Genomic DNA, 24047 nt, shown 5'->3' on the forward strand with positions numbered 1-24047 from the left:
TGGCATATGTATGTATATACTCATGCAACATTTACAAATGTACTTATTAGATAGTTTATGTTTGGCTTTCTTATCATCTCACTCTTTTGCTGTTATTAATATTGTTTGTCTTTTCTTTGTCATTTGTTTAAACAAAATTCTTTCAGAAAAATTCACAAAAAAATAGAACAGAAGATTAAAAAACATTAAGCTACCATGAAGTCACGTAAATTATGAGGTCTGCTTAAAAAATAACTGAACTTTATTTTTTTAATCTTTATTATTAATTATTAATTTTACAGATTATTGGTTCTTGTTCCCTTCAAAGTACTCCCTCCCTTATTCACATGCATTTCCCAGTAATGTTTCCAGGAGTCCTGGATAGCTTCATTTGAAATGGCCTTTAAGGTCCATGATGATGATGAATTTACTTTATCAATAGTCTCAAAACAGCTTCTTTCAATATCACTGATTTTAATTTCGGAAATGAGAAAAAATTGCCAGGAGCCGGGTCTGGTAAATAGGGAGACTGAGGGAGGATAGTTATCTGATTTTTGGCACTAAACTGTCAAATTGATAAAGCTCAAGTGTGCATGTGCATTGTATTGGTGAAGGAACCATGAGATGTCTCGCCATAATTCTGGTCTCTTTTTGTGAAATTTTTCATACAACCGTTGTAAAACACTTTCATAGTACGCATGTTGATAGTATGCATGGTACACTCTTTCACCTTGAAGCAAAAATTCAAAATGCACATTTCCATTAAAATGTAAAAAAAAACAGAAAGCATCACTTTGACACTGGATTGAAACTGACTTGATTTTCTAGGGTGTGGAGATCCTATGCTGATCCATTGTGATGATTGAACTTTTGTCTTGATTTCGTAACTGTAAACCCAGCTTTCGTCTCCCATTATGATCCTTTGCATGAATGTTTCATTATCATCGGCTTGTTCAAGAAATTCCTGACAAACATCCACTGAAAGTTCTTTCTGCTGTTCAATCATCAGATGAGGAACAAACTGATGCAGCTAGGTGCATGTTCAATTTTTCAGTCAAAATGTCATGGTGCAATCGAATCGAGATGCTAACCTCTACTGCAAGTTCTCTGACAGTCAATCAGCGATTTGCATGCACCAGATCCAGCCTTCCTGGTTGAGGGTCATCTTCAGTTGACTGACAATCACTTTTAAATCATGAAAACCATTCATAACATTGTGTACAACCCAGGCTGTGATCTCTTTAAGCTTGTTTCAAAAGTTGAAACATTTCAATGAAATATTCCCCACTTTCATGCAAAATTTTATTTTGTATCATTGTTTCTGAAAATCACACATAAACTAAAATAGATATCAGCAATCCAAGAACATGTGGTTACAGAGGAGGTTATATGGAACATAATGCTGTCAACTGCACATCACTAAATATCTCCGTTGATGCGTAATTAAAAATTTTCAGTTTTTTTTTGAATAGACCTCGTATTATATGCCTTATTCAAGTATAACATTAAAAATATGAATACAAAAATTCTATTACAGTATCTGTATTATGTGTTCTGCATAGTTAAACAACAAAATTTTTTTTTCTTACAGGCGAATGTCACGAGTGACATTCCCATCGGTGTACTACTGTTTAATGAACTCAAAACAAAGTACATCTCATCGAGTCTTAAGCAAGACTGAAAGAACCTAACTAAACAAAGGAAATGAACTATTTACCTGTAGAAGGTAAAAGTGAGTTCAACACACAACATGAAACATAAAAATATTACACAGAACAATAACAACACAGTAACATTGAAACAAAGTAAAACAACGGACAAGAACAATAACATAAACATAATTTATAAAACAAAACAGAATACAAGAGAAATCCAACCTGAGCTCTAGATTCCCTCAGCAATCCTTTCCTTTACTAAGTGTACATATATTTCCTTTTCAGGATACAGTAAGTTATACAGCGATGTGAAATTTAATATTATTTCTACATTTTATGTTGTAGTCGAGTACATATTAGTTTTAACAAAGTGCGAGCCTTTAATGATAACATCCCAACTACAACGTAAAATTTAAAAGTAATATTAAATTTCACATTCCTTACTAACTTATTCTATCCTGAAAAAGTGTCTGTAAGAAAAGAAAGAAAATATTGTTTAATTATTTTTGTTCATTTTTCATAATTATTATAATAAATGTGTACATTACTTGTCAGTTTTTTGTTTTTAATAAGTATTTTATTTAGTGCTGTTTTACAATTCAGTATATTAGTCATCTAGATGCAATACTGGTGTAAGTTTTTTATTTTTTAGAAATGTTGTGCTATTTAAATATAAATTTGAATGTTAATGAATAATAATGTACATATGTGTATGTAACACATGTATGCAATAGCCATGATACATTCCTGCTTCTTTTTACTTAGACATTTTTCACTTTTATCTTGCGAACAATGAATTTTTCATAAAAAATTACAAGAGATAAAAGATGTTTCTTTTTTTATTGTTTTATGGAATATCATTATTAAAATTTTAAAATAGCGTAACTTTTAAATTTTGTCCCCCATTGTATTGCAACTCCTTCTAGATAAGACAATTTATGATAGCCTATATTACTTCCAGACCAAAGACCTGTTACTACCCAAAAGTTGGTTGTAATTGGTTGGATCTGTGATGCTATAGAAAGGAACAAACAAATATATATTACAGTTAAAAACATTACCACTCCTCTGTCTTTTTATTTCTGTAACAATATGAATGTTCTATACTTTGCTTAGAGATTTAAAAAAGAAATATTCTTTAATTGTATTTAGGAGCCCAATCTTATCTGGCATTTAAGTAATTTTTAAAATCATTTCTGATTGGTTAAACTACAGTGGCCATTTAAAAAAAAATTGATACTTTAAGGCTCAGTAAAGAATATTAACTTTTAATGTAACAATACTTATAAGTATGTTGTTTCTATTTTCAATTAAAAACAAGATGGAGAAAAGATTGCAAAAGATATCCCAATAAAACTTTTTGATGTCTTAGCATTTAGTTAATAAAGAAAATAATCATTGCAGTATGCTTCACAGCATAAGATTTGCACTTGTGTTCTATTTTACATCAAAAGTAATTTTTCTACTATAGACCCAGATTCCACCCAGTTTTTTATTGGAAATTATTTTTTCTTCATAATCATTTTCCCGCCATGTTAATAACTCTAACTGCTGAACCTGAGTATACTTGTTTTTAATTAACAACAGTAAAGGCAAATCTGGGTTAACTTGATTTAATTTTTTCATCATGTTGGGTCAAAGTTTGTGCACATTATGTATATATATATATATATATATATATATATATATATATATATATATATATATATATATATATATTTAGTGCCAATCTGAATACTCAACTTCAAGAGTTTAAACTTTTTTTTTTTAAACTGATGTTATTTTTAAATCTATAAATCAGGTGAGTTCTTAGGATCTGTTCATCTATCACTTGATATTGTAAGTTTGAATATTAAGTTGTTTTTATATAGATTGAGAATTTTAGGAAATGTATTTCCACCAGCTTTTGGTGGTGGTACTAGTGATTCGGAAAATGAATGGAATTTTCAATAGTCACTGGTAAAGCAACAAAAAAATCTGGGAAAGTATTGCATAACTTTCTCAACTATGCCGGTCAAATCATGAATAACAAAATGTGTGTGGTTAAAATTTGGGAAAAATGTAATTATAAAGAAGTAATCCCTAACAAAAAAATTTATTTAAAAGAAAATTGTTTAAAATATTGATAAAATAAAGTATAATTTTTATGAAATAAAAAAAAAAATTGTTCTCATTTGGGTCTGGAATATAATATAGGTCCCAAAGCTACTTTAATTTTAATAGCCCTTTTAAGTGATGAAGAAAATACAAAAAAAAAGAAATTAAAAAAAATTGTTTAATTAAATTAAAAGTATTTTTAATAAAATTAAAGAGGGTTAGAGCCAAAAAACATATATATTTTTTAAAGATGGAGAATACATTTTAAGAAAAATTCTTCTATAAATATTCATACATAGGTTAAGCTTAATAAATTGGCTTAAGTAAAGTTTTTCCCTAAATATAGCAGTCCTTCAATAAAGACTAAAATAAGAAAAAGAGAATTTTCAAAAACTTTTCTCCATTTTAGATAAGTGGGCCATAAGTTAAAAAAAGAAAAAAAATTGTTGACATTTCTTGATAGCTCTATTTACGAAGAATATAAACTTTCAAAAAATTTTTGAAAAATATTTTAACCGAAGGAGATAAAGTAAAAATATTTAAATTTTAATAAGGGGGGGAATGATTATTTTAAAAAAAATTGAATTATTTATATGTATGTATTTTAGGTAGCAATTAGCTTTAATAAATTTTCTCTAAAATACCTGTGAAGAAAATCAAGATTGGTTTTTTCACAATATCCCCACCTCAATGAAATTTGAAAAAAATTAATATGATCAATGCCTTATATATTGAAATATTCGAGCCAAATTTGAAAAAAATCAATTTAGTCAGTTCTGAGGTATAAGGCGAAAAAAAGTGCAACATACTTACATACATACATACATATATATGTGTTTTTGTCTAGGTAAACTAGTTGGATCCTAAAATGTAATGATTAGAAAAAAACCTGATACCCCATTTTTGACATGATCACCATACTTTTCCCTTCAGGAAAGTAAAGGGATTAGGGAAATAAATCAAACAGCACAAACTAAAAGACCAAACACAATTAATTCTGAAATATGAAACTAATCAAAAAATAAATTAAATTTATTATAATCATTAAAGCTTTGTATATTTAAACGTAATGTATACATTAAGATTAAAAAGGAGACAGGAAACCTGACGGGCAGTCAAAGCATAATTGAAATTTTAAAGCTACATATGCTGTGAAAAGTTGTATGGTATGTATTTCATTGTACTACCTTTACATAGAACCAAACATGAGTTTTTTTAATATATATCAGTTAAAAAAAACACATTGTAATTGACAGCTGGAAAAATTTTAAACAATAATTTCCTATTTATAAAACTGTTCTTTTTTAAATTATTGAACATTGAAATTTTACTATTATTAAAACATGCAAAAATAAACTTTATATATATATATTTTAATGCTTTTATTTACAGTTGCATCAACAATTACAGTCATTAGCGACTAGTAACACTATTATGTAGTATTATATAAAATAATAAAGAAACAGGAACAATAAAGAATAAGCGTAGATAAGTAACAACAATTAATACAAAATAAAATACATAAATCAGACAATTTTATATTTTGTTTTTTATGACTACTGCAAATTTTCTCCAAGTGAACTGCATCTCTTGATAATAAAACAAAAAATAACAATTTTTAATAAGATATAAAATTAATTTTTTTTTTGTCAATAGGTAATTGTAATTGTTTAAAGACAAGGTTTTTTTTATGAAGAATGTAATTAAGGTTATTCCAATACTTATGTATTAAGGTAATTTTCAATAAATAAAAATCATTGTACAATATGAAATTTTTTTTAATATTTAATGTTATTTGAAAATGAAAACAGGACAGAGCCCTTTTTGTTTTCTTTATCAATGTCTAAATGAAAAACTTTTGTTTTTTGAATAAGTGACTTTTGCTGTAATATAAATTGTTAATAATTTATATAATGGATATTTATAACTTTCATTATCTTTCTGTTTTATTCATTGTTGTAGTAAAAAACTAATCTGAAGATGACATCATTTGTTTATATTCATTTTTTATCTTGCATTAGTAAATATTAAATATGTTAGTCTCATTGTTTTATGTTGTATTATCGCATTTCATTTATGTAATATATTCAAGTCTTGATCATTTATTTTTTATTAGTTAAAAATATTTTTCCATGCAATTCTGAACAATAGATGCAAAAAATGTGATTATGTAATTGAAAATAAAATGGGTGTTTTCATTTTTTTTTAATTTGTGGTTAAATTTTTGTAAAATTAATTCATTGATAATTAATAATCAAACATTTTTTTAATTTAATTAAAACGAGAGTTACTAGAATTTCATAGGATGAAATAAACTTTTTGTTATAAACAAGATTGTATTGCTTACTCAATAGAAACTATAGTCATGCTAGGATAAATAATAAATAAAAGTGACAAAATGAAAAAAGGTTGAAATTAACCTGAGATGAAATAAAAACAATTTCCAGAATTGATATAGCCATTCTCATCCCAGAATTCCTTGTAAGATTTTCCGAAGGAAAGTGAGAAGTGAGGTTGCTTGTTGCGTTTTTCACTAAGCCAGTTACATCGTTGCTTATCATCAATCTGAGCTCACTGTAATGCAGATGTTTAGTTGTGCTAGTGACACCTTTACTCTGCCACTCTGTTTACAGGGTCTGGCTGTATTGTGAAAATTATTTCTCTCAGAAAACAACTTTGACTGGTGTTTCTTCTACCTCAGGTGCTTTGTACACACCACAAAAATAAGAAATATCACATCAGATAATGTAAACCAAGTACAAGTAATATAGTGTACCCTTGCTGTTGACAAACAGTGTATTGTGTATTTTGTCTTTAATCAGCAAGGGAACTAAATAATAAATGTTAAGGTAATGTAAAATTAATTACAGTTTAATGAAATATGGTTTACTAAGTAGTAAATCGTAATTCATTATAAGTAATCATTCATTCGGTAATACATAATTAAATATAATATAAATCCTGAAGACTATAAACAAAGTAATTTAAGAAAAAAACATTGCTTGTAATGACTGTATTTACATTCTTTAATACATCATGTTTTTATTTCAGAACCTTCACCGATTGAAATTTTTCAGATAAAAAATAGTACTCCAGTAATCCTGATAGCTTTAGTTCATACTCAACAGTAGTCACTTTACAACTGTATTTTTTTTTTGTATTATGCTTTTTCATATTTTTATCTACACTCTGGTGTCCTACTTTTTTAATTTTTTTGTCTTTTTCATTCAGAGTATGATTTTTTTGTTATTAATAAAATTGAATTATTAAACACATTTAATACTCTCTTTTCAAGGTCCTTTGATTTCATAATTCACTAAAAGAATTCCAGAAAATTTTTGATATAGTAAAAATTGTGAACTCAGGGCTACTTTGGTTTTTTGTATTTCATTAAAATTTGTTGCTTTTTTAACCTCTGAAACCACTGTTATGTATTGCTTCAAAGGATGACATGATGATTTTTAGTATGTGTGCGTGACTGGGATTCAAACCTGGGACCTCTGGATAAAAGGCCGAGATGCTACCACTCGTGCCACGGAGGCCGGCAAAAAACTTTGTTGCTCAGTTACTATATAGTTTTAATAAACAAACTATCCCAATGTATTACTTGTCAAATTAGAATAATAAAATATGATTAAATAATGAAACATATATTAGTAATTTTTCTTGTAATCTTTATTTAGAATCTTAATTCTACTTTATTAAACATTAGAAGAAGCTTTTAAAGATGTGCCTAACTACTTAATTGAAGACCTTGACTTTGCTCTGTAAGGGTTAGTTTTATTTAATTCTTTGGAACTCCTTATTACCAACAGTTCAACACTGTTTTAGTTTCTGACATTAAAAAGAATTATTTATACTTAAAAATTATTATTCAGTTTGTAATTCTTATGATTTATTTATTCTTTTTTCATTTAAATCTCTTATTACTGTACTAGTTACATACCAGGTCCTCATTTTTCATCCTCAGTTTAATTGTTATTGGTGAAATAAGGAAAGAAATTGTGTTTATATATATATTTTTAAAGACTTTTTGAAATTTTCAAATTTAAACATCTACAAAAAAACTAACAAGTGAAGATAACGATTTGTAAATAATTTAATTGTTTTATCAAATTACCCTTCACATCCTGGCGAAGGTTCAATCTTATTGGCTCATCCTTAGAATAATATTATTTTATTTTCAATATTTTAAAAATAAATTAAAGTTTTACTATCTTATTATAGTATTGAAAGAAATAATTAATTTTTTAAAAGTTTAGTTGGTTTTCCATTGAAATACAATCTCGACTGGAATGTGTTGGTTAATTTAAAAGTAGATTATCACACAACCTTATAAAAATGTTTATTTTCTTAAATATTTTTTTATTTTTTAATGATTTTTAAAGAAATATATAATAAAAATTTTTTTCACTATCTACTGTACAAATAGTGACATCATTCATTATAGATTTACAAATCTGATTCGATTTGTTAATTATTACTCAATGAATACAAAGGGATTACAACTATTACAGCTGTTTTTTTATTTATCTTTTTTTGTTTTTATATTTTCAAAAGACACCTTCTCCCTCTAAAAAATGCATTGTACGAGGGCTGTTAAAAAGCTTGCATAGATAAAAGCATTATATTATATACAACTTAAAACTACAACTTTTAAGTATTTTTAAACGTAGCCACAATTTAAATTCAAGCATTTGTCATAGCGTTTCTCTAATTTACAAATACCTTCTTCATAAATTTAAGCCGCCTGGATTCCTACCTAACCTTTCGTGGCATTTTAAAGTTTGTCTTCGTCATCGAAGTGCAGCGATGCTAGCCATTTCTTCACGTGAGTAAAAAGATGAAAATCACTCAGCGCCAAGACTGGGCTGTAAGGAGGATGATCAAAAATGTCCCATTGGAATTAATTCAGAAGTTCTTGAGTTCTTTGAGCACTGTGAGGATGAATGTTGTTATGCAACAACGCCGGATCACAGCATACCATGTCATTTGTTCTGGATGGCTTGCCTAAGTTTCTTCAAAGTTTCACAGTAGAACTTCAATGATGATGACGAGATTTGAAATGCCTTGAAAGGTTGATTAGGTACCCAGGCGGCTGAATTGTATGAAGAAGGTATTTGTAAATTAGTGAAACGTTATGACAAATGCTTGAATTTAAATGGTGATAATGTTTAAAAATAGTTAAAAGCTGTAATTTTAAGTTGTATATAATAAAATGTTTTTATCTATTTAATGTTTTAATTGTAGCCAGAGGTTACTTTCCTAACCACCCTCGTAATTTATGAATTATTCTCTACTATAACAGGAACAGATTAATCATAATTATGTTTCTTGAATGTATGTTTCTTGAATTAAAAATGAAAATAAGTTCATTCTTATAAATAACAAGTTAGTAAAGATTCAAAATTATATTTCTTTTAAAAAGTATAAAATATTACAAAATTGTTTTCATTTACTTATTTATTTGCAGCTGATTACAAAAAAGATTATGGTTTATTGTAAAATTGTTAATTCATCAATAAAATTGAAAAGATAAGTTAAAAATAATTATTATAAGTAACCATTTCGATGTTTCCCTTTGTTTAATTGAAGCAATTTATACAATGCAATGTTTCACTAGAGAAAGTACAGTAATTTGTTGCTTTATGGTATCTGCACTAGTCATCTTACAGCTGTGATGATGTTTAAAACTGTCTGTAAGTTTTAAAATGAATTTAAGTAAAAATAAATTTGTTTATAAACATACCAAGAAACTGAAATTAGCTAATTAGACCACATCTTAAGGTAACAGGATTAATTTAATAATAGTTAGAATTTTGAATTATAAAAAAATGTAGTGTAAGATTAAGACAACACTGATAATACCTATTAGCATAAAGTAAACAAGTATAGATAAATTTTTGATATTATAAACATGTTGAAATTTTTATGATTGGTGTTAAATTGAATGTGATAGAAAATTACATAAAATTAGTGAAATGGCTGATCACAAAAAATGATAATTTTATTTTTCATTTGTTAACTATTCGTTAATTGTTGTTTGTATTTTTTATATATTTATGTATATCATAATTAAATATTACATTTCATTTTTTCCAGTTTTGGCAACCCGGGCTTCAACCTGGTACATCTCAAGAGTAAGTACAATTATTTAATTACTGTATATTACTTAATTATTACGTATGTGTATAATCACTTATAATATTATGTATATTATTAATTATTGTATGTGTACATAATTAGATAATATGTATAAATTAATGTATACATTTTTGATAATGGGTGACTCAGGTTGTTTCTGCACCAAAAATTGAGTTTTTTTTTTCTTAGGATAGTTCTAGAATATCTATGTTCCATTCTCAGCAATTATTTTCTTCTTAAAATCATTTGTTCATTTTAAATGAAAGGTAATGGGTAAGAGAGGGGAAGAGAGACATTTTTTTGTCTCCTGTTAGTTACAGAGAAACCTATATGATCTTGAACAATGTCCTTGATTGTGGCATGTAGCTAATTAGCATTTTCATCAAAACCTTTTCTGATTGTTGCAGTTAACACACAACTCCTTTCCATTTGCAATTATCTGTTGTAATAATTTACTTATCAATAAATTCACCATTTTCATAATGTTCATATTTGGGTCATAAATAGCTTCAAGTTTATGATAAATTTCATGTTGTCTCTTTTATCCACAGAATATATATTTTTCATCAGTTTTTAATCAAATAAATTTAAAAAATTAATTTTAATTTGAAGTTTAAAATTAAGTTTTTAATAAAATAAAATTTGGCCAAATTCAGGCAAAAGATTGTACTGATGTTTGATCAGTAGTTCTACCTAGTTGTGAAGATACAAACTAAAAATTATCCTTTCTATGTTCAGTATGTCAATTATTTATTTATACCTAATTCAGTTAGCTTATAGAGTTCAAATAAACAAACTGTGCACATAAAAAAAGACTATGTGACATTAATATTCAGTAACTATGCACTGTTATATTTTACAAAAATTATGCATATATTTTAAATTTAAATAAATTAAGACATGTTAAACAATCAATAAATATTTGTTACTTTGTTTGGCACATTTGATAACTCATTAAAATTATTCATTGTTACATTGTTTCCTTGAGTTTTTTAAAGTTATGAAATTGTCAATTTCTATGATAATAAACAAATAATAAATTCAATTCAGTTTTCGTCACCTGATTGTAAGAAATCTGTAGTGCTGTCACTATTAAGAATACAGTGAGAGGCTCAATTTTGTTTTCTGTTGTATTATCTAATTTCCAATAACTTGGTTTAACAGTATCCGTTATATGTTTTATTCAGTTTTTTTCCATTTCTTCTGGCCTGTTTTATTGATTGCTTTATTAAGCAAAATCAGATATTTTGCAAATCAGATATTTTGAAAATAATATTTTCTGATGATATTTAACTTTTGATTTGTCCCCAAATTAACTCAGTTGGATTGAGTTCACAATGATAGGGAAGTAATCGAAGCACAGTTTTATTAATGGATCTTACTAACTCATCAATTTTATACACATTAAAATTACTTTTAATACACGAAACGATTTTGAAATAATTGGTCCTTAAGTTTTCTTCAAAATCACTCCTTTTGATCTAACCCACATTTTGATATCATTCTTTTTCCAAGATATGGCTGGAGTTTTTTCCTTTTTACATGAATGATAAGGTGTGTTATCTAAGAAAATAATCAAATTATCTTCCAGAATAGGTAACACATTGCAAAACCGTTTCTCAAAAGTGCCGTTCATGTCATTATGATAGTCTCCTGTAGATTTAGATTTAAAAATCTAGAAACCACCATTAACAAACCCAGTATCATTACTGATATGCGTAATTATGCCTACTTTATCCAGTAGACCCTTATTATTGGTTGGTAAGCCGCACAGAAAGGCTTCTTTTGACAAATTCATAGCTTTAAATTTCCAATAAAACATTTTGTATGGCCTTTGTTGACCCAAGTTTCATCCAAATAATATATTCTACAGCCATCTTGCCTCATTTTTCTTTATTTCAGTGAGGTAATATAAAGAAATCATATTGCCATATAAAGAAACCATCCCTATCAATTAAAGCATCTTACCGGCCCCATTTTTAATATTTAAAATTCATTCTTTTTAACAATTTATAAAAAGTTGTTCTTTGGAAATCTGGTAGATAGTTATCGCCATTTACTACTCATAACACTTTTTCTATTGTAGGCAGTTTGTTTTGAAAATAAAATTTATGTACTTTTTTACAATTCATGTTTTTATTGAAATCATCTTTTTCTTCAATTGACCTGCAGGGTTTTGTTTTCTTAGGGTTTTGTTAATATATTTATACTCACGAATCACATTGTACACTGAAGCAGCACAACTTCCACCTACGTTAGCAGTTTTAGTAACATCTGAAATCAGTACCATTGGATTACTATATAATTCACATTTGTAAGCATTTAAAATGATGTGTTTTTCCACATGACTTAAGGGCTTTTTTTGCAGCCTTTTTTTCAGAGGGGATATCAGTAATCATGCACTGTTATCAACTGAATCTGTATCAGATATAACATTATATAAATTTTTGATTATATATCTGCTCTGTGACTAATATGTAGGTAATGATTACAATGGTGTATGTGGTAGATAGACTGCATTGTGAATCGGCAGTGACAGATGTGACTCAGCAGAGTCTTGATGAACTCACGCAAACACAATGTTTGTTTATTCTTCACTCTATAAGCTAACTAATTAAATATATACTGCTCTATAACTGAATTTTTCGCATTAAAATTGCTTTATGTTTGAAGTCTTTTACTGTTAATGAATACATTTTTAGATGTTGGAAAGTAATTTTAAATAAGAAGTAAATTACTTATCCAATGTAAAAGAAATCTGCTGCCAGTGATATTATTTGGGAAGATCTAATCTAAACTAATCTTTGGCATTAGAGAATGGCTACTTATCAGGATAGAATTTGTGTATATCTTTCCATTTAATTATTTTTCTTAATAAATCGTTATTTTTATTGTATCTCCACAGAAACTCATGACAAAGTTAAAGTAGATTCCATTTACCAATGTAACATGAGTACATTTGTTACTTGTTTGATCGATTAAGTTCTCACTCTGATTGACAGTGAATTTTCTTACGTTCATCCCAGGTAAATTAAGAATCTTATTATAAGCTTTCAAAAAATTTTAAATAAGGGCAAGCCTTTGTGATCTGTAGAATAAAACTCCTTTTATTAGGTAAGATTTTGAATTGATTTGTATATTGTAAACGAAAGCATTTTTTTCTACATGCTATACACCAACATCAGGTGTGTGTGTATATATATATATATATATATATGCTCATTATTGTATGTATATACATATGCATGTGTGTGGGTATTAATTCAGATTTAATATAAAAAAATAAATTATGTCCATTTTGTATATTATCAGGTCTGCTATTACTTTTTGTTATGAAGTGAAGAATTAGTGCAAACTGTGCGCATAGTTTTATATAATTATTATAGTATTGGCAACCCTACCAAATTCATCCATACAAAATTTTTTTGTTCACTATTTTTTTCTATAAATGTAAATTAAGTAAATAATTTTAACAAATTGTAATCTTGATTTCACCAGCTGTATATTCTTTCACAATTTAATTTTCACATGATAATCATTTTTTTGTTGTCATTGTCATGTATCAACTTTTTCAGAAGGTGACAATATTATTTCATCAATTTGGTTCACAGTGTGTGATACAATTCTAAAGCCTTGTAGTCCATAGAAATTTAACAGCATTGAGTGGGTTGATATTAAAGTGAATGAACATATGTGAACTCTGTGAAATATGAATCAGAATTGAATGTTGCTACATAATACAATCTTCTGTATTTATATATTTTAATGACATTTCATTCAATTAATATGATTTAATTAGGGAAATTCTTATTAATGTTTGATTATGTTATGAAAACCCAAAAAATAATAGTTATAAAAAATTGATTACTCAGAAACCACCATTAGAGGAATATATAATAATAACTGTGTTACTTTAATGGCAGTGTTCTCTGTATATTGAGTGTGAGATTATTGTCTGATTATAGTCTATAATACTGACTATGTTATAAATATATAATATGCTGGATATGTATAAAGAAGTGTCATCTTATTTAATGTGTATTTCTGTATTTGGGTGGATCAATTTGGTTTATGTTTGTATATTAGTACAGAGAAATATGGGTCTTGAAAAGATTGACTTTAGAAAAATTACTGTAATATATATATATCCATTTGTATGTATAATATACTGGCTATATTATACTATATATCTGACTATAATACTATATTATTATCTGTAGAAAAAAGAATAGCAGTACATTCTTTCTTGTTTTGTTTATAGTGTTAAGCCATTTTCTGGTAGTGGTACAGTCACAGGCAGTTATCCGGGTGGTAAACCATCTACAGCCGTATCTGGTGCTGGTGCTGGTACAGCGGCTGACCTTCAAGCACCTCCACCACCTCCTTGGGAAGGACGGGCTATAGCTACACATAAACTACGCCTTGTTGAGTTCAGCGCCTTTATGGAACATCAAAGAGAACCAGATACTGTAAGATTTTTCATTTATTTTTATTTTAAATATTATTAAGCTAGTAATAATTATTTTTTAGTTAGATCAATCTTCGTTTCTGTATTCTTATATTCATGATTATTATAAACAATAGCTTTTTTGTTAATAATAATAAAAGGTGCATAATTTTGAATAAATATCATTTTTGGCGATATAATTTCCCCTGATATACTGCTTCTCCTAAAGGAAGACATAATTAGACTCACATAATTCAGGGTAAAACAATTTAACAAGAAATAGCCTTGACTGCCATGTAAATTTAATTTTTTAAATTTAATTAACATACCGGTAAACGGATTTCAACGCATTATCGCAGGTTTGTAGAGAGGGATTTTAGCTATCATTTGCTGCTACACCAAACTCAATAGTACCTTATGTCTCCATGTAGCACGCTAGTATGCAAAATTTATCATCTGAGCCATGTAACAACCTGCAACTTCATTTGCGCTATTTTTTGGAATAAGGGATTTTACTTATAAAATTCTTGTAATACAGCTCACTCACTCTTGCTGTGAGAGCTTGAAATTTTTGTTGAGTTTAAAAAAAGGTGTGCAATACATATTCATGGAATTGTATTGTCTCAAGCGATACTTGACCACACATATTCCTGTACAGTTACCAACAGTTTATTCAGTTGAAATAAATTGAGACCTTATGACAAGTAATTTTCACATATTTTACCATATCTTGAAAGGATTCCTTTCTGTTGTACATTTTGAATTTGGTGTCAAGGTCATGATGTTAATATTTTATCACAAAGTAATAAAAAAAAAAAAACGGGTCATCTGTTACCTTAAACACCTCATTGATAATTGAAGCTGTTTAGAAAAATGTTGCTATGTTAAGGTTAAACAATATTTTAAGTTATTTTTTTATTTGTATTTATTTTTTAATTTTTTTTTACAGTACCACAAACACTTGTTTGTTCACATAGGAGGGTCTGCTACATACACTGATCCATTACTAGAAGTAAGTAATCCAATTTTGCGTAATTATTTTATTAATATTTATTTAATTATTAACCTAAAAAATGAAATATTTTTAAATCATAAATTTTTGTTGTGGTTTACAAAAATAAATTTATTAAAAATAGATTTAGAAACAGGTTTGAACCTTAATCCTGATTAATTTTTATAGTTTCTTATTTCTTAAACTAAATCCTCATATCATCCTTTTAGTTTAGTTGATATTTACTACCTTTTGTCTGAGCAATTCATGACTTCTTATTAAGTAGATTGTTTTTAGCAACAATTATCTACACATATTATAAATTAGATAAGTTTTCTAATACTAATATTATACTATTATACTAATATTTATGATGCTCTATGTGGAGTAAAGTATTATATAGAATTGTTTGTAAAATAAATAAAATGTTGTAATTAGAAATTCTTTTTATAATTTTACTATACCAAAATTAAATGAAAATATTTGTTTAATAAATCAACAAAATTATTAGAATGTGAATTCTATGAATTTTTTTAATCTTAAAATCTTAAATTTAAGTGTTATTTTATTACTTTTACAGGCAGTGGATGTACGCCAAATTTATGATAAATTTCCTGAGAAGAAGGGAGGGCTAAAGGAATTATATGATAAGGGACCACAGAGCGCCTTCTTCCTTGTTAAATTTTGGGCTGATCTCAATACAAATATTCAGGATGAAGCTGGAGCCTTCTATGGAGTTACTAGCCAGTGTGTATTTTATATAATTTTGTGGTTTATTTTGATTATAAGATTAAGTGTTTACTATTTATCTTTTATGATGTCAATGTCTGTTATTTTTTACAAACATACGTCTTATAAGAGTATGTTATCATAACATTATAATTTAGTACCATCAACTTCTATAGAATTCAGTTGACGTGTTTCCTTTCAAAATGTATACAAGCGGGAGATTCAAGAGGGCTGTTTTTTGGAGCAAGTAATGACCCACACAAAATACTCTTTTACGCAAGTAAAAAACATTTCATTTAACCAAGCTATAGAGTAAATCAGTAACTTTTTGTTTATTAACTGTTGTCTATTTGTATTTTTCTTAGCTAGAAATTATCAAATGTACAGCTGAAATAAAAATGTTTAAAACTTCATTGTGAATTATAATTAATGGTAAAAATTATGAAAAAAATCTATAGTAAACAGTTTCAGGAAAAAAAATTGGATTAAAAAAAGTGTTAAAATCATGCACTAAAATCTATTTTTATAGCTTAATCAACAAAAATTTGTATTTTAGAATTGCATCTTAATGAGGTGAATTATTGGTATTTCACTTCAGTCGCCTAGTCAGCAATTTATGTTTTATATAAAAATTGTTACTATTTTGTTTGCTTTAATTCTTTAAACTCTGATGTTTTCTAATTTATATTTAATTTTAAAAAATGTAACTTAAATAAAAAGTCTTTACTAAATGCATTTAACAATTAAACAAATTTAAATTTGAATAAATAAATTTAAAAAAATATTTTGGATTTATAAGATTAATTAATTTGGCTGGCCTCCCTGGCGTGAGTGGTAGCATCTCGACTTTCATCCAGAAGTCCCAGGTTTGAGTCCCGGCATTGCATTCATTTCATTGCATTCAGTCAGGCATTGCATTTTCACGCACACTACAAATCATTCATTTCATCTTCTGAAGCTATACCTAATGATGGTCCTGGAGATTGAAAAAAAATTGATTAAAAACTAACATGAAAGTATAAACTCCAAAACTGTCGATTCTCTGATCTTTATTAATACAGTAATCCAGTAGTTAAGTCTTTTATTTACACTTTTTCAATGTATAATTAATTATTAATTTATTAATAAATTAATGCTTCCCTTACTTTCTTTATAATAAATTGTAATTATCTTTACTAAAATGTGTCTTTTATTAAAATATATGATACAAAACTGTATCATCAAGCTGTAGGAAGAAAACCCCTGATTGACATTCCAAAAATGTGTTTATGAAAATTGAGTAAAAGTCTTTCTGCTTTAATTTTTTTTTGCTTAAAATCTGTTACTAAAATGTATCTGCAGTTAATATATCATAAAAGCTGTTTTACCAAAGAGAGTAAGAACTATTTCCTCCTTTTCAGCAACTTTTCAGGAGAATCCTAATAAGGTTTCTCCTAAAAAAATTAATTAAAATTAATTTAAAAAATTAGTAAAAATTAATTTACTGAATAATAATTCAGTAAATTAATTTTTGACCTGATTTGATGTCCTGTGCTGCAACTGGTGATTTTGTGGTGTTTCATCATTTTTATTTATGTAAAATGATTGTGATTTTGAATATTTTTAGTATTATATTGTTTATTTTATTTTACTCAATGTATTGTTTTCAAGTTTTGTATCTACTTGTGGCATATTGCCTACTCTCCTTTGGGATGTAAGGTGTTATACAACAACAGAATAGAAATAAATAAGTAAGTGTACAGCAGCTGACAGAACTGATTTTCAGAATTTACAATGGTAAATTTTATTAAACTGGTGAACTAAAATTCATTTGATATGGATGTTTCATTACAAAAAATTTTTAAATGTTTTCATCTGTTTAACAGAATCAATCATTTTGCTTCACCACATGCAAAAAATATGCTTGTAGTGTTGAGAACAGACAATAATGCTAAACAATATAATTACTAAATTAACTTAATTTTAATAATTATTAAATGCTAACAATTAATTATAAAATATTTTTACTGTTGTAAATTCTTATTGAATATAAATTAAAAGTTATCACTTTACATATTAATATATAATTTATACATTTGTAAAAATTACACAGAAGAAACATATATAATCATATTTCATTAAATAAATAAATTACATACCAATAAGATAAAAAGGAGACAGAATATAATCCTTTTAAAATCTAATAAGCATGTATGAAATATATTTATGTTGTTACTTTTATCATTGAATAGTCTTGAGATAACTATTAATACTGCAAAGTATCAGAAGATGTTACAAAAAATTTGTAGGCTCTGATGGGGAGCTGCAAGAATTTTACATGGAATATTGTCAGAATAAGTCCCTTGACATAAATAAAGTAAAATTAGTATATTATTGTGAATGAAGTACGTAGATTTTTTATTTCTCTAAAACATCAGATGAATTCAAAATAGTGTTTAAGAATTTTTTAATAGTATTTTATTTTGATTGTTATTTTATATTGTGAACTATATTACTAAAATGCTTAATAAGTGAAAATGCTTAATAAAATATAAATCAATAAACACAGTGTTTTCTATTATCATTAATTTATTTTTATAGGTATGAAAGTAATGAAAATATGACAATTACATGTTCGACTAAAGTGTGTTCATTTGGTAAACAAGTTGTTGAAAAAGTTGAAACTGAATACGCACGTTTTGAGAACGGTAGATTTGTTTACAGAATCCACCGTTCACCTATGTGTGAATATATGATAAATTTCATACATAAATTAAAACATTTACCAGAAAAATATATGATGAACAGTGTACTTGAAAATTTTACCATACTTCAGGTATGTACAGTTTTTTTATTTTTATTATTATTATTATTATAAAACATACTTATTTTTTTAATTTGTAAAGAATAATTTATCGTTTTGAATTAAACTAACTTTTATTTATCAATGTTTCATTTAATTTTCTATTAAAAAACTGTATAGAATAATTTCTATTATATAAAAGTAATATGTAAGTTAAATTAGATAGGACCATCGTAATGATTGACCATCGTATTGTTATATTTTAATTGACTGAGATTACTAAAAAAATATCAAGTATTGATATTCCATAATAATACGTAATTCTATAAAATAAAAAATTCTATTTCGTTGAAATAAAAAATTAGAAAAAAATTCTGATAAAACCTTTTTATCTCATTTTAAACCTTTTATTAAATATAAAACGGTATTCTTTTACCTTTTTAGGCCTTCTTAATCTTTAAAAAAGCTATGAATTCAAAAAATGTGTCTACTCTACTAAAAAAAAATTAATGTACTTACGTATTAACGCCACCGCAGCTACAGCTTTATTTAAAAACAAAGTAGTCAATTGAATTTTGGTGGAAAATGAACAGTCTCTTTATTAATTTTAATAAATGGTTATTTATATTTATTTATTTTATAAATATAATTTAACCAAACTTAACCTACGCTCGCTTCGCTCGCTAACCTTGACTAATTAACACTGTAATTTTTTGAGTATTTATTTAATAAATTCAGTAATTATTGCAATTATTTATTATTTAAATAATCAAAACACTCCTGTTAATTAGTCAAGGTTAGCAAGCGTAGGTTAAGTTTGGTTAAATTATATTTATAAAATAAATAAATATAAATATGGTTATTTATGGGTTATCATTTATTAAAATTAATAAAGAGACTGTTTTGAATCTATGTTAAACTATATCGGCCCATTTTCCACCAAAATCCGACTGACTACTTTGTTTTTAAATAAAGCTGTGGTGGCGTTAATATGTAAGTACCAAAAATAATATTAAAATTATGCTTTGAGGTATTTTCACACCACAAATGTACTTATTTTCTCATACACTAAGTATAATTAAAATTTTTTTAAATTAAATCAAGCCTTGAAACTAATATTGCAAAGGTGATATTACTGCTATGATCACATGTAAAGTCATAGTTTGATATTTTCCATTATTATGGTTAAATCTGTTATTAAGACAAAATAACTTGCACGATGAAAGAAGTATGTATTAAAATTGAAAAAATGTAAGAAAAAACTGTTTTATAAAAGAACAGAAGTGATTCAAGTGTTTTATTGTTAATAATAAAGCCTGCCTAATTTGCTGGCCCTTTCTAGGATCTGTAGAGAGATAGAAATAAATTAGTTTGCATCAGCTGTGTTAGCACAGAAATGTACACACTTATCATAGCAATGAATGTTTTAATTTTTTTTGCCCAAAAAAAAGAAGACAAATCTATTAATAAACTGCAGTTTGGTTTTGGTTGTGCAATTTTTAGTGATATCTCTACATTTCCCTTTAAATTTTTATTTTTATAAAATACTAAATTGAATTACTCAGTATTCTTTTAAGTTCAAAATTCTATTTTCAAAAAAAAATTGAAATTGATTAAAATTTTGTTAGATTTAATTTCATGACATGAAATTTTTTGCTAAAATACATCCTGATGAGTAAAAGCTAAAAATCTGTTTTTCACTGGTAATTATTTAAAATTAAGAAATATCCGACCTTTCTAATACTTCTTGAAAATTGCTATAAAAATGTAGGTTCATTCTTCAAGTTTCATTGAAAGATATCATGCACAATTCTGTACACAGAGAATATACAAATTGAGGTATATGTTGAATTAAAAAGCCCTTTTGCAATAATTCTGTGTGAAATACAAATATAAAATATCTTAGCAATATTTACAGACATTACTTCAGTGTATACATAAAATATTATTACGTGGTCAGCTGTTAATGAAAATTGTAATAAGTAAAATTTTTAAATAGCTGAACTTAAGAACCAAACTATGTCAGATGAACAAAGCTGATACTAATGATTGTGGTAAATGAATTGCCAAAATAAAGTATTTTTTCTAGATTTTACTTATGAGATCATTTGGTGTACCTTTTAAAGAATATGATATGATATAGTCAGTGATTCAGTATTACTACATCAAAAACGACACTGTAAAATACAACAGTCTTATGTTAATACAACAGTCTTCAAACTGTATGTTTGGACTTTATTACTTACCCAATAATTAAATTATCTGTAAACGTTTACTTCTCAAACCATGATTAACTTTCAATAAAAAACCCATTGGTAAAAGAGTAATTCAAATTGGCCCGGCAGTTCTTGAATTTTAAGCAAATATTATTACAATTACCCACACATATTGTGATTTATATGCAAAAATAAGTTTAATTATGACCCTAAATACTTGGAAATATGCTTCTAAAAGATTTATTTTTTACGGTTGTATTATGATGTTTGAATTACATGGCTGCAACCTGTATCATAGTGAGGATCATCATGAAACAGATTTTCATTATGATACAGGTGTTCAACCAATCAAAAGGCCTACTCTTTTCAACCTCTTACCAATCAGAAGCATATATGTTTAGTGCATCAGCTGTTTTTTACTTTGATTTTAATCCATTTTGTAGTTTGCAAGCAGTGGATGATTTGAAAGTACACTAATAGGTAATTAAGTTTCTATATTACGCTGTTTATCCTTTTGTTACTTATGCCAAACTCTGAGGAAGAAATGCCTTTTACTCCAATCGATATTAAATAAAAGGCAAAACTTATGACTAATAGCCTGCCACGAAAATGGATTATTTAATGCATTTTTTAAAAATTAAAAAAATATATATTCCATAAACAATATATTCTGGTCATTGATTTAAATCAATAATTCAATATTTTCTCAGCCGTAGAAAAATTATTGTATGTAAATCTCTATAATGGCCATTAATGTGCTCTTGAAAAGTTTATACAACGTTTGTCAAGGTTCGTGTCATAACTTACTTTACCTTTGTGCATTAATGGCTATTATTATATGCTCATTGCATAATTCTTTCGCATGTAAGAAAAGAAAACTACATTGTGTTGATTTAGTTTTGAAAAGATGTACAGGAAAAAATTTCTCCAAGTATTTTGAATTAGGCCTTTAATGCTTCTTTTTTTTATTAAAACATATACTTTAAATATATAGAAAATGTAAATACTTCATCAAAATAGTATTGCCTAAAGATATTTCTTGTAATGATTTTTGTCAAAAAAAATACTTTTTGTGTACGATTATCAAACTCTTTTATATAATGTTATTTTTATCTTATTTAAAAAAAAATTTTAAAACTAAAGATTGTAGAAAGATGCTGCACTATACTGATCTCAATGTAGATAATAAAATTAAAGATAAATCTGAGTCATCTGTAGGGATTTCTAATATATAGTGTTAAATACTTAATCACGTTTGTATTGTAAAAATTATCTGTCAGTTTCTGTCCCTCATATTCATTTAATAAATTTTGCATACCCATTTTTATATAAATTTCTGAATAAGGTGACTTTGACCAGATTTCATTGTAAATATCTAATGAAAATTCACCCCTTTTTTGAGAGACAAGGAATTTCCTGGGCAAACATTACATACGTCTAGTTTAAAAATATGAATTGTTATTTTTTATAGCAAATTATTTTGATTTATATATTATGTTATTTTTTTTTGTATTTTTTATTAGGTGGTTACAAACAGAGAAACACAAGAGACATTACTTTGCACAGCATATGTTTTCGAAGTATCATCATCAGAACATGGGGCCCAGCATCATATTTACCGACTAGTAAAGGAATAGGGTTGCTACTTTTATTATTATTACATTTTATAGTAATAATAATAATAAAATAATAATAATTATAAAATAATAAACAACCCTACAGTGTCTTAAAAACCTTTACTAGATCTTCCTCAGTGCCTAAAAAAAATAAAAAATAAAAACAAAACAAAAAAAAGGCAGGTATATTATTGTTCAAACTTTTTTATGTACAGTATGATATGCACTGCTTATTAAACTTATTTATTTAATTCAACTGCAATAAAGTTTTTGTTAATTTTACCATATTGATATTAATATTATTAATCAAAATATTTTAATTTTTAATTAATTATTTTAATTAGCGTATAATATCAGTGTATTTTATGTGTTTTTGCATAATTGTAATTATCTGTGCCTAATCAAGTCAATCTTTTATCGCCATTGAATTAACTGTTATTTATAATCAGTGTAATTGTAAAACAAAGTATTAAAACATTTTATGCAATATTTTATTTCATGAAGTCAGTATTTTTATATCAGTTATCAAGCCGACGAATAATGGTTTTACTCCCTTAATAATTATTGTTTGAGCAATGATTCTTTGTAAGTCTTTTTATAATTTTTTTTTTTAGAATTTTCTAGTACATTAGAAAGTAAAAAAGTTTATAATCTTTTTTTGTATGTGATTATATAATTCAACATACACCCTTATGGGCATTCCTTTGTAACAACAATAATAGCATATGATATAGTAACCAACACTCATCTATATCAATTAGATATGTGCTAACTTTCAGCAACTTTTATTCTGTATGAAGTTTTAATTTTTTTATTCCTGTTAAAATCATTCACTTTAATCAAATAAAAATATTGCAGGACATTACTAATTGTTTTATTTTTATGCAACATTCTGTCCACATACAGGACAGTTACTGAGAATTGTACACAAATCGCTTTAAAGCTTGCTGCCTCATCCTGATTTTTTATGTTATAGTATTTCTTTCATGATGTAAAACTAGGTATCAAGTTTCATATTTTTTTTTTGTTTTGTCCTGATTTTGGAGAGTAATTAAACATTGAATGCATTCCAGGCATCGTTTTTTGTTTATCTCCAGTTATATCTCATTTCTTTAGGATTACAAAATCCTGGGTTTTATTTATGATTATCAGAGAAATGAATACAATTTTCTGGACTCCAATTTAACTCCATCAGTTCTATAAATTTCACAAACTGCTGTAATTACATCTTGTCAGACTTAACAGCATACTCGGAACAAAAAACAACAAAACTTGGAACAATCAGTTACATAGTAAAAAAAAAATTAAAACAAGTGCGTTGGTGCATGGACACACTATGGAACTGAAGCTTCTTACACAATATTATATGAATTATTATTAATGGTGCAAGA

At 26.5% G+C, this 24047-nt stretch overlaps 1 protein-coding gene across 1 annotated transcript in view; it reads left to right on the forward strand.

Annotated features, from left to right (window-relative positions):
• Positions 1-23066, forward strand: part of sd (TEA domain transcription factor 1 homolog scalloped) — a 533558-nt gene extending 510492 nt beyond the window's left edge. The window contains exons 5-10 of the mRNA XM_075378254.1: positions 9834-9871; positions 14137-14344; positions 15272-15334; positions 15894-16060; positions 18623-18857; positions 22564-23066. Coding sequence (XP_075234369.1) covers positions 9834-9871; positions 14137-14344; positions 15272-15334; positions 15894-16060; positions 18623-18857; positions 22564-22677 — 825 coding nt within the window. The 3' untranslated portion in view covers positions 22678-23066. The remainder of the gene's footprint in view (positions 1-9833; positions 9872-14136; positions 14345-15271; positions 15335-15893; positions 16061-18622; positions 18858-22563) is intronic.
• Positions 23067-24047: the final 981 nt, after the last annotated feature.

This window comes from Lycorma delicatula, chromosome 11 (genome assembly GCF_047948215.1).
Source record: "Lycorma delicatula isolate Av1 chromosome 11, ASM4794821v1, whole genome shotgun sequence".
NCBI lineage: Eukaryota > Metazoa > Arthropoda > Insecta > Hemiptera > Fulgoridae > Lycorma > Lycorma delicatula.